This window comes from Somniosus microcephalus, chromosome 1, assembly GCF_052327205.1.
Source record: "Somniosus microcephalus isolate GS21.2 chromosome 1, FLI_Smic_1.0, whole genome shotgun sequence".
NCBI classification, from domain to species: Eukaryota; Metazoa; Chordata; class Chondrichthyes; order Squaliformes; family Somniosidae; genus Somniosus; species Somniosus microcephalus.
The window spans coordinates 255,148,777-255,161,653 of NC_140987.1; the positions used below are offsets into that span (position 1 = coordinate 255,148,777).

General features: G+C 45.3%; 1 protein-coding gene across 1 annotated transcript in view; it reads left to right on the plus strand.

Moving 5' to 3' along the window:
* Positions 1 to 397: 397 nt before the first annotated feature.
* Positions 398 to 12,877, plus strand: part of LOC147124733 (cilia- and flagella-associated protein 95-like) — a 50,539-nt gene continuing 38,059 nt past the window's right edge. The window contains exons 1-3 of the mRNA XM_085992335.1: positions 398 to 2,537; positions 9,793 to 9,907; positions 11,511 to 11,629. Coding sequence (XP_085848461.1) covers positions 2,443 to 2,537; positions 9,793 to 9,907; positions 11,511 to 11,629 — 329 coding nt within the window. The 5' untranslated portion in view covers positions 398 to 2,442. The remainder of the gene's footprint in view (positions 2,538 to 9,792; positions 9,908 to 11,510; positions 11,630 to 12,877) is intronic.

Sequence of the window (12,877 nt, forward strand, 5' to 3'; positions counted from 1 at the left end):
CATTCAAGTCCTCCCTCCCCAGCACACACGCCTTGCACAAGCGCACACCCATAGTGTATGCACATTTAAATTGCCACTAATATCGAGAGCCCTGCTAATTCAGGAGGATCTCTGACCTGAAAAATATAGCAGTAAGAAATCACATTTATGCACATTTTATAAGTAAAATTTAAAAAGTAACTATTGGTTATTTTGTGTAAATGAAATACTTATTATAGTTTTAAGATGTTTTAATATAATAAACCTTAACTATGGAAAATGTTGTTTTTCTACAAACAGTAAAGTATGGCCTTTAGCGATATCTAAAATGTACACAGACTAATTGTAACTCGCAGCCAACTCTCCAATTGGGAAATAGTTCGGCAGCAGGTCGGCCTTGCGGAGGGATCCAGGTTACGGATCACCAGTGTGCACCTCGCCAAGCGTCCATAGCAACGGCTTTAAAGTCAAGACAATGTGCGCAGGGTTTTGTTATTTGAGTGCAAAACGACCTTTGTTTCAGTCACGTTTATTCCTTGTGATAAAACTCACACCTGGTGCCGTCGTAAGCACAACGTAAAGGGGGCATTACTTTATGGTGCGACCTGCCTGCTCACTTGGTCCCAGGCCACGCCACTCGTTAAAGTGGAAGCCCAGCAACTGAGAGAGATAAGAGATAACAGAGAGAGATAGGAGGCAACTGAGAGATAAGATACAACTGAGAGCGATAGAACTGAGCGAGAGATAGGAAATAAGAGAGAGAACAGAGAGATAGGAGGCAACTGAGAAAGAGATAAGCTATAACTGAGAGGGAGATAGGATACAAATGAGAGAGAAATAGATACAAATGAGAGAGAAATAAGATACAACTGAGAGAGAGATAGGATACAACTGAGAGAGAGAGATAAGATACAACTGAGAGAGAAATAAGATACAACAGAGGGATATGATACAACTGAGAGAGATAGGATACAACTGAGAGAGATGAGATACAACTGAGGGAGATAGTATACAACTGAGAGAGATAGGATACAACTGAGAGAGATGAGATACAACTGAGGGAGATAGTATATAACTGAGAGAGATAAGATACAACTGAGAGAGATAAGAGGCAACTGAGAGTGAAATAGGAGACAACTGAGAGTGACAACAGAGTGAGAGAGAGACAACAGAGTAAGAGAGAAACAACAGAGAGAGAGAGAGAGACGGCAACTGAGAGAGATCGAGGAGACAACTGAGAGATAGAAGAGACAACTGAGAGAGATAGGAGGCAACAGAGAGAGATAATATACAACTGAGAGATAGATAACAAAGATAAGATACAACAGATAGGAGATAACAGATGGAGAGATAAGAGACAACTGAGTAATAGGAGACAACTGAGAGAGATTAGATACAACTGAGAAAGATAGGTGATAACAAAGAGAGAGATAAAATACAACAGAGAGAGAGATAGGAGATAACAGAGAGATAAGAGGCAACTGAGAGAGAGGAGGCAACAGAGAGAGATAGGAGACAACAGAGAGAGATAGAACTGAGAGAGATAGGAGGCAACAGAGAGAGATAAGATACAACTGAGAGATAGGACTGAGAGATACAAAAGAGAGAGATAGGAGGCAACTGAGAGAGAGATAGAGACAGGGGAATAGAGATACAGATAACTAACAGGGAGAAGGAGGGATAGAGATAGAAATAACTGACAGGGTAAGAGAAGGAGGAGACAGAGCTAACTGACGGAGGTAGGAGGAATAGAGATGACTGGCAGAGATAAAGATAGAGATAACTGACGGAGATAAAAAGAGATAGCGATAAACAATAGACAGATAAAAGGAAAAGCAGAGGCACCTTTTAGAAGGAGCTAAAAAGAGTGAGTTAAGGCCACCTATCAGATGAGATAGATAGAAAAAGGCAACAGATAGATACACCAACTTGAGAGGGTTACGTTAAGAGAGAGAAGTAGCCAACATTGAGACAACTAAAAGAAAGTACAGAGAGGCAAAAACAGAAAGTGATGCCAAAGAGAAATGAATTGAGAGGCTCCAACTGAAAGAGAGTGAGAGACGGAGAGAAAGCAAAATAGTAATATTGAAAGCCATAGCGGTAAAGATATCCAACAGAGTAAGGAGAGAGGGAAAGATAGCTAACATATTAGGCAGAGGAGGCACCTTAAAAAAAAAAAGAGCAACTAGGAGAGACAAGAGCAAAGGGAAGACATGTAATGGGAAAGAAGGAGTGAGAGGAATAAGCAGCTCAAACGTGAGGTGCGAAAGAGCATATTTAGATAAAGGGGAAAGGAATTAGTGAGGTAGCGAGGCAAAAGACAGTGAGAGTGAAGTGAGACAGAGAGGTGAAGGGCAATAAGAGAGTAGACAAGTGGATGGTATTTAAGTGTGAGTAAACTAGACGGAAAAAAGATAGTGAGGCAGACAGGTGAAGACAAACAGTTGGAACAGCAGGAGGAACATGGATTATGCAATTGACTATCCAGACCGTAAAGGTTCTCTTAGTCTCCGTTCAACTCGTATGACGTACAGCAGGCCTGTGTTGGTCTGCAACTGGTAAGTGATTAACACCTAGAAACGTTCTATTAAACTTTGAAGAATTTTTTTCTCTGTAAAGATGCTATTAACTTCAGCAGCAATTTTTTTGTTAAATCAGCACTGAGTAGTCTGGGATGTTGTAGCTCTGTGTTTCTCCATGCATGTTTACAGTGATCCCAGGGGGGGCATCGGGATGTCGGAAGGTGGAGTTATGACTCATCTTCCAGGGAAAGGGGACAGGTAAGTTGGGTTTATAAAGCAAGACGTGGAAGGTTTGGAGATGAAGTGGGTTGGAGTGGTGGGGGGGTGGGAGTGCGGGGAACATACTGTGTGTTGTTAATTTTGCTCGTTCGTAACCACAATTTCTGTTTATTGGGCCATAATTTGCTGTCAAAATAGCGGTGAGTCTAATGACGCTCACCGTTATTTAAGCACAAATGGTACAGCGACTTCTGGCGAGGGGCAGACGCGTGGTTAAACTCAACTATCTAAAAGTTGTTGCCCGAGATGCGCTGCTCTGCCGATAGCTTCGCGAAAACGGCATTGCAGTCTGCCTCACCATTGACACTGCATTGAACGGCGTGAAGTTGCTGTATTTGCCTGGTAGATACAGACTAAACTTGCCACAGAAGTCAAGCCTTGTCCATTCCAGTCTAAGTACCCTTATAACGACGTGATGAGTGTTAATTACTGCCAGTTAACCTCTCTGGCACTGAAAATTAACTATTACAAGCGTGGCGTCTCATTCCTTTAGCTTTTAATTGTTGGAGATTTTAAAAATGTTAAATTTTAAAAAAATTACTTTTCCCTGCTGTCTCTTTTTTCTCTCTCTCTTAATTCAATCTTTCTTGCCCTCTCTTTATTTCTATTTCTGTACCTGATTTGACATTGAATTCACTCACTCTAATTTACACCTTCCTTCTCAGTCCTTGCACTATTTATTTCTCAACTCTTCAATCTGATTGGTTAAGGAGATGCCCAGTTGCTTGTCCTGTTCACTCAGGTCCCAGATGCCCTATTGCTCTCGCTGCAACGTTGTCAGCTCGCACTTTCAGCAACTTACTGCGCAAAAAATGTAAAAACCTAAGCATGCAAAGGCAAGTCTAACTAATGGCATATGCCCTGCTACAGCAAATTATGGCCCATTATTAAACAACAACAACAACAGCTTGCATTTATATAGCACCTTTAATGTTGTAAAAAGTCCCAAGGCACTTCACATATGCGAGTAGCAAAAAAAGACACCGAGCCACATAAGGAGAAATTAGGACAGATGACTAAAAACATGGTCAAAGAGGTATGTTTTAAGGAGCATCTTAAAGTGTAAGGTGTTTGGTTTCCTCGTCCTTACAAGGGTTCTTTGACTCTGGGTTTTACAGGAACAAAATCATAGACGACACAAAGGTTTAGGTTCAACCCAAAACTGTTAGTTTATTAAAACCAACAAAACACAGACAAAAACCTGTTGCGATTTGGCTGAAACTTACAATCACCCATCCGGTTGGTCGTTACCGTTGTGGATGGTAGGTCTGGATCGGAGATGACCTGACCCCGTCTCTTTTAACTGACTGCAGCTGCCTACACAGCGAAACCCCTTGTAGAGTCAACTGATACTTACAATCACCCGTCCGGCTGGTCGTGGCCGACGTCAATTGCAGGCTGGGGGCTGGAGATGACCGTCTTCCCTTCCTTCTTACACCTGGCAGTTCCTGTAGTCAGAGCTAGCTTCTGAGAGAGAGAGAGCTTCCGAGAGAGCTTCCGAGCGAAAAGGAGAGAGAGCTGTGGGTGTGGTTCCTTCTTATAGTTCCTTTAGTCACCTGGCCTCTTTGAGTCTGGGCCTTCCCACAACTCTTGTTTTCCAAACCACAGGATGTGTACAGGGCTGAGGGATGGAAGACAATTCCTCATCTTGTCTCCCCTGCCCTGTGATACATATTTAATCTGATTTAGTCTTACTGCTGATGTGTTTTCCAGGAAGTCCATTGTTCCAGCGAAACTGGCATCGTTGTCTTATCCATTGAAGATCCATCGAAACCCATTAAAACACGAAGGGGTCGATTTTCCCGCAGGTGCGGGGAATTGTCGGGTTCCCCGAATGTCGGGGTTCCCACACAAATGTAAATGGGTCTGCCAGATTGATGCAATTTTCCCTCAATTGGCCAATTCATTTCCAGCGTGTGGGAACCCTTGCTAATTGACTATTTCCAGTCAGAAAGCCCCACAGTATGATGTCATCATTCGTGGTACTTTTATAGTCTATTGCAAGCATTGCAACCTCTGCAGGCTTCCATAAGAACCATACAGGATGGCAGAGGAGCCTGCAGCAGCTGTGGCCAGTGCCAGACCCCGAGCTGGCAACAAATTCAACGAGTCGTCACTACAGACATTAGTGGATGGGGTTAGGGCCTCTTCCCTAGGTCAGGGAGGAAGAGGCCTCCCACTGAGACCAAGGCTGCATGGATGCAGGTGACAGCAGATGTCAACTCGCTGGGAGTCACCAGAAGAACCTGGATACAGTGTCGGAAGCGATTCCATGACCTTCACCGTACAGGAAAAGTAAGTATGAAGTTTCCATCACCCTCAAACTGATCCCCATTGCCTTTCCCCACCAGCACTCAGCTTTAGCACTCTCTTCCTCCACATCCCACTTCACAGTCACATCCATGCACCCTTACCCATTCCCTCTCTATGCTCATGTTCACATAACTATTCCACCGTGCAGCCCTCACACTCCCTTTCACTCTGATGCTTTGAACACAACTGACAACACACAGGGAGGGCCCTTGGTCTTGCAGCCTCACACCATCTTTGTCTCCCTCTAAGTATCTATGCTATGCAATCTCTGCACTCACTCCTTCATTCTCACTCAAACTCCACTTGTCTCCCTCATTGCAGGAAAAGAGAGCTCACAACAACAGAGAGCGAGCCAGGACTGCAGGAGGCCCACCCTCAATAGCCCACCTAACCCCCTGGGAGGAAGGAGTCCTGGAAATTGTCGGGGCTGATGTGGCTGCGGAAGCTGGGGAAGGAGAGACAGGGGCAGGCCCGCAAGCTGGTGACAGAATAGTTTTCCATCTCTCTCATTGACATAGCATGAGTCGCTGTTATGATTCTGAAGCTACATCATTTGGACTTAATCTGCAAAATCCAATGTGCGTGTAACCTTGGCATCACATCTCTAACTCTTTCCTTTACTCCCCCACAGAACCATCCGAAGCCCCCGTCCCCACTGCGGAGGAGGAAGGGGCTGAGCAGCCAGACGCCTCAGAGGAAGCTCCCACCTCTGAGGGCGCAGCGTCAGCAGAATTCAGCACACCCAGCACCAGCGCAGACACTCACACCTCGGTGGGACCTTCGCGAGATAGAGTAGTGTTGTCACCTGGTGTATCACAGCTCACAAGTGAGCATCAGCAGATGGTGGAGACAGGGACAGCAGTGGAGAGTCCTCGTCGGAGGGCGCACGGCTCTGCCTGCTCAGCTCTGCTGCATGTCGAACCTCTGCCTCTGGGACCATCCGCAAGAGAAGAGTTGATGGATCTCCATGCACAGATGCAGGAGTCTCTGGTAGGTTTTGTCTCCAGGGTCGCTGCGAGTGTGGAGCAAATGGAGGAGTCCAGAGCGAACATGAGCAGAGCCTTTGTGGAGTCATTGATGCATGAATGCATCACCACGGAAAGGATGGCAACCTCCGCGGAAAGGATGGCTACAGTAGAGGAGAGGATGGCTACGGCCATGGAGGAGCTAAGTCGCCAGAGTGTTGAAAACATGGTGAGTGTTCAGAATAGACTGACATCTCTGGAGGAGCGATGGTCAGCTATTGAGCAGAGAAACCAGACCTTCATCACAGGCCCTCTGAGTAGGACAGCCATTGTAGAAATGGGTCCCCATGGCCCCCCTGATGTGCAGCAAGCTGCTCTCAAGCCACTTGCAGGCACTGAGGGGGACCTGACCCATGAGAGGGAGGTTGGTGGCAGACCTCAAGGAAGTGGGGGCTCCTCTCCAAGCGTTCACACTTCCATGCCACTGCAGAGTCCTCGATCAGAGCCCCGCCGGAGTCCACACCCAACAGAGATAGAAGTCTCAACCCCTGCACAGCCGCAGGAGCAGCAGACTGCTGGCGAGCCCTCACAGGCTCGCCACCCCAGAGGACGCCCACCAAAGGTGTCGAGACAGGAGCAGCAGGAAAGTGAGCAAGGGGCCTCCACATCTGCTGAAGCCACAGGGGAAGCACTACGTAGGAGCACGCGTCAGAGAAAAATAAAGCACCACTAATCACAAGGGTAGTCACTTGGGTGAAATGTTGTGTTTATTTTTAAAATGCCATCAGTTGGTTATTGTAAATAAAATTTCTGATGGCAACTTCTGCAGTTGTGGTGTGTGTCATTTCGTGATTGGGGCTGGAAGTCCTCTAATGCCAAGAGGAGAAGGAAAAAAAGGCCTCCCATGCTTCTGGTAGGTGCCTCAGTTGAGGAAGCGCTGAGTGAGGGTGGCGAGAGGGGCTTCCCAGGAGCTCACACTGAAGAAGTGTGTGAGGCTCCAACCTTCCACAGCTGTGCCTAAGCCTTGAACAAGTTGCCCCAAGCCTGAAACAACAAAGGTCCTGCAACCTACAAATGCTGTCTGATTAAATCTCTTCTTTCCTGATTGACCTGCAGCTGAAAGTAAGCAAGCCGACATTGTTCACGCCAGGTTTCATCAGTGGGGTTCCCACCAGGCGTGTTTAGCGTGGGAAAAGGCTGAAAGTAGCAAGGGCCCCTTAAAATGGCATTAAAGATGGCAATTATTGGTGATTAGGCTTCAGCTGCGGGCGGGACTGATTCGGGTCGGATTGAAACGCCGGGGTGAAAGTCGGATGGGGCGGGGAATCAAGCGGGGGAGGGGATCGCGACCCCCTATTTTTGCGATTGTTTTTTTTCCCCCCCCCCCCCCAACACGCCTGAAACCCCACCTGACGGCCCCAGGAAAATCAACCCCGAAATCTCATTGTCCAAAGTTAAATCACCTATTCACCGTTAAATCACCTTTTGAGACGCTCATTGTTTCAGTTAAACTCAGAGCATTGTCCAGATGTTAATTTTTCCCATTGAAACCACTCATGATTCAAGGCCTCACAGTTCAATGTCAATGTCCTTTTCAGAGCCAAAGCTTTCATTGTCCAGTATCAATGTGTTCTCCAAGAACTGCAAACTTTAATGACTGGCACCTTTTCTGTGCCTTGAAGTTTAACCGTTTCATGCCCTTATGCTGGGGCCAAACTGTTCCATGAAACTTACAAAGATGAAAAGAGAGGTAGAGAGGTGGAGAGGTTTATGGAGGGAATTCCAGAACTTAGGGCCCAAGCCACCAATGGTGGAGCGATGGAAATCGGAAATGTGTAAGAGGCCAGAACTGGAGGAGCGCAGAGATCTCGGAGGGTTGTAGGGCTGGAAGAGGTTACAGAGATAGGGAGGGAATGCGGGATTTGAAAACAAGGATGAGAGTTTTAAAATTGAGGCTGAGCCTGAAATTCTGCGGGTGGCGATCTAGCTAAACTGGGATTGTGCCTTACAGTGTTCTCTAGGCACTGCCCCTGCCAGAGTTTGTGGAGGGGCACCTGATTTACAATGCGCAGACAGCTACAAGTGCCGCTTTGTGCATGTCTTTGGTGCCTGACTGCCCCATGCAACAACAACTTGCATTTACAGGAAACTTCGCGATATCCGGCACCGACGGGACCGAGCTGCTGCCGATCTATCAAAACTTCCGGATAGACCAGCGCTAATGTTGAAGGATACGGAGGTTTTCATCTCCGTATCTGACAACAAACACTGTTGCTTAGCAACAGCTTGTAAACACTCGGCCCGTACCTTGGAAGCATCTCTGAAGCTGTTGCTAAGCTACAGAGACGCTTTCCAGAGCCTGACTGTTAAAAAAAATGCTAGGAGATAAAAAAAAAACCTAACCAAAACGGCTGCTGATTTCTGCCGTTAGATCGAGGTTTCCGGACATACAACCTCCGGATAAACCAAAGTTTCCTGTATACAGCATCTTTTAAATATAGTAAAATGTCCCATGGAAGTTCCAATCCCACCATGGCAGGGGAATTTGAATTCAGTTTAAAAAAGAGGTATCGCAATGAATAGCCGGATTCAGAAAAAGTGAAGCTGTGGGATTGTCATAAAAACCCTACCTGGTTCACTAATGATCTTTAAGGAAGGAAACCTGTCGCCGTTACCCAGTCTGGGTCCATATGTGACTCCAGTCCCAAACCAACACGGTTGACTCTTAATTGCCCTCTGAAAGTGAGGCCCCAGCTCACTCCACCCTTTGCTGCCCCTGTTCAAGTCAATTAGGGAGGGGCAATAAATGCCAGCCTTGCCAGTGACACCCATATCCCCAAACTGAATTTTTTTAGAAACCTGTTTGGATGCACTTTCTGGGCTGGTCTCTCAGTCAGTGGGAGCACACAGATGTTTGCAGTGCCAACATCTGCCCCAGGCAACACTGCATCGCATCAAACCCTTTTGGGATATTGGCTCAGGATGTCATAGGACACTTCTGTGACTCCAGCAATCTGTCTTCGGCCCTCCGGGTTGGTCCTCAGTGCCTCCAAGTGAGTGTGATGCTCATCTGGCATATTTCTTTTCAGAACAAGACACCAGAGATCACAGGCTTAGGAGCCAGGTTAGACTTTGATGGACCGTCTGCTCCCTAATGTCAGATCCACTTTCACCTCTTGACTCCTTTGGCACTGTGAGGGTAATGTATGAAGGTGTGCCACTACATTAAGAGATTGCACAGAAGGGGTTCAGAGAGAGAGAGAGCAGATAGTTTACCTTGGTTGCTCTTGTGAGGATGTTCAACTTTTTCCTGCACTTGCAAAGGAATCCCGGGACTCCCTGCTGTAGCCGCCTCTCTCCGCAAAATGCGGATCACCTTCTTGGCAGGTCTTCAGCCCCCGATCCCAAACTGAATGTCTCGCCTGTTCCTGTTCTGTTAAAAGAAAGTCTTTCACAACCTCAGCACATCCCAAAGCGATTTATAACCAATTAAATACTTTTGAAGTGTAGTCACTGTTTTAATGTAGGAAATGCAGCAGCCAATTTGCGCACAGCAAGATCCCATGAACAGCAGTGTGAAAATAACCAGATAATCTGTTTTAGTGATGATTGGTTGAGGGATAAGTATTGGCCCAGGACACTGGGGAGAACTCGCCTGCTCTTCTTTGAAATAGAATTGGACCCAATGCTCCAGCTGAGGCCTAACCAGTGATTTCATGTTTTTTTCTTTGCAGGTACCAGCACAGAGAGGCGGAACCTAAGGATTATGATGTAGACACACTTCAAAAAGGACAGCGGAAGAACTTGCACCACTCGACGTATAAACGGCTTTCAAATCTTCCCGAAGGAGTAAACAATTAATTTGAATTATTAAATGAGCAAATGAAGTGAGGTTTCTATTTTGAAATCTATATTTAACTTTACCCTTGGACTGAAATGCCCAAGAGGTATCACTGATATCAAAGTACATCTTGACATAGCCCATTTTATTTGATGGATTGGACAAAAGTCTAAACTGAGTGATAACAGCTAGCAGGAGACTCCTGGTTACAAACCAGCCTACTCAAAGTGATTGAAAATGTTTCCCCATTTTAACAATAACCTTGAAGACGCAATGAAGCTAATATTGATTGCAGTGCTTGGATTATTAGAGAATAAATTGTTGCTTTGGAGTTAACTTGACCTCCAATTTTCCCTCCTGTGACTCAGTGGGTTGCACTCTCGCCTCTGAGTCAGAAGGTCGTGGGTTCAAGTCCCACTCCAGAGATTTGAGCACAAAAATCTAGGCTGACACTCAGTGCAGTACTGAGGGAGTGCTGCACTGTTGGAGGGGTCGGCTTTTGGATAAAACATTAAACTGAGGCCCCGACTGCCCTCTCGGGTGGATATAGAAGATCTCATGGCACTATTTCGAAGAAGAGCAGGGGAGTTATCGCCGGTGTCCTGGGGCCAATATTTATCCCTCAATCAAAAAAACATTATCTGGTCATTATCACATTGCTGTTTGTGGGGAGCTTGCTGTGCACAAATTGGCTGCCGCGTTGCCCACATTACAACAGTGACTATACTTCAGAAGTATTTAATTGGCTGTAAAGCACTTTGGGACACCTTGAGGTCATGAAAGGTGCTATAGAAATGCAAGTTTTTCTTTTGTTGCCAACCAGCCAGAAATAGAGACAAATTCTTGAGAAATCTCTCCTGATTCAGTTTCTAAACGTTTATAATTTTTCAATGTTGAGCTTCCTTCGCTGTGAGCATCCATCCACATTGATTCCATGTTTTTTTTATCATCTGCTCTTCATTGGATGAACTGCGCCCCGCACCTCAGAAACAAATATTGGCCTTGGAGGGGGGTGCAGCGCAGATTCCTCAGCATGATACCGGGGCTAATGGGTTAAATTACGAGGGCAGGTTGCACAGACTGGGCTTGTATTCCCTCGAGTATAGAAGATTAAGGGGTGATCCAGTCGAGGTGTTTACGATGATTAAAGGGTTTGATAGGGTAGAGAGAGAGAAACTGTTTCCTCTAGTGGGGGGAGTCCAGAACAAGGGGGCACAACCTTAAAATTAGAGCTAGGCCGCTTAGAGGTGATGTCAGGAAGCACTTCTTCACACGAAGGGTAGTAGATATTTGGAACTCTCTCAATTCCCCATAAAGCTGTGGAGGCTGGGAGTCAATTGAACATTTCAAAATTGAGATTGATAGATTTTTGTCAGGCAAAGGGAGTAAAGGATATGGAGCCAAGGTGGGTAGATGGCGATCAGTCATGATCTAATTGAAGGTTGGAACAGGCTCATGGGGCTGAATGGCCTCCTCCTGTTCCTATGTTTCTAACTGCTGATCTGCATTAACTCCGAAATTGGGGTTTAGTGGGGATTTTGTAGGGCTTCTAGTTACTCCAGCACTGGGAAGAGGCACATGAAATTAATAGCTGACCACTTTTTGTTACAGGACTGGAGTACCACAACAGAGACGTATATGTCTCAAGTTAATTTAAAGGATGATTATCGACTAAGGGAAAAAAAACTATTCATGGGTCAGAAAACAGTTAGAAAAGAATTTTTCAAGAGGTACGTCGTTAAGAGAACGTAAGGGTTGACTGACTTTTTCAAAAAAATAATGTTTCTTCAAATCTTTGAGTGTAATTATCTATGTTGCAGAATTAAAAACACTATTAGGCAATTTACATGCTTTATGATGCATTCTTGTCAAGATATTTGAAATGTTCTTGTTACATTATGAGGACAAGGTGCATAGACTAGGCTTGTATTCCCTCGAGTATAGAAGATTAAGGGGTGATCTAATCGAGGTGTTTAAGATGACTAAAGGATTTGATAGGGTAGAGAGAGTTAAACTAATTCTTCTGGTGGGGGGAGTCTAGAACAAGGGGGCATAACCTTAAAATTAGAGCTAGGCCATTCAGGGGTGATGTCAGGAAATGCTTCACACAAAGGGTGGTGGAAATCTAGAACTTTCTTCCCCCAAAAAGCTGTTGAGGCTGGAGGTCAATTGAAAATTTCAAAACTGAAATGATAGATTTTTGTTAGGCAAGGTTATTAAGGGATATGGAACCAAGGCGGGTGGATGGAATTAAGATACAGATCAACCATGATCTAATTGAATGGCGGAACAGGCTCAAGGGGCTGAATGGCCTGCTCCCACATAGTAGGAGTTCCTATGTGCTAATGTTCCTATTCACCTTCCATTTTTTAATATTGTGCCCATGCAGATGAGGGATGTTGACACTGGGAGTTTTTATTTTGGCCATCTGATGAGCTTATGATACTTATGAAAACCAATACCCATACTAAAGAAATCTGCATTGGTAAAGAGAAATCCACATAAAGAGTGAGAAATTCACAAAACATAGTTTTGGAGTGCATTCTCTTTCACCTTTTGATGTAATAGCCATTACAGGGATATGGTTGCAAGGTGTCCAAAGTTGGGAACGAAATATTCCAGGGTACTTGATGTTTCAAAAAATCAAGCAGAATGGAAAAGGAGGAGGGGTAGCCCTGATAATAAAGGATGACATAAGGACACTAGTGAGAAAGGATCTTGGCTCGGAAGATCAGGAAGTAGAATCAGTATGGGTGGAGTTAAGAAATAACAAGGGGCAGAAAACACTGGTAGGAGTAATTTATAGACCCCCAAACAGTAGCTATACCGTTGGACAGAGTATTAATCAACAAATAACAGGAGATTGTAACAAAGGTTATACAATAATCATTGGGGACTTTAATTTTCATATAGACTGGGCAAATCAAATTGGGAAAGGTAGTCTGGAGGATGAGTTCATGGAATGCATTCAAGACAGT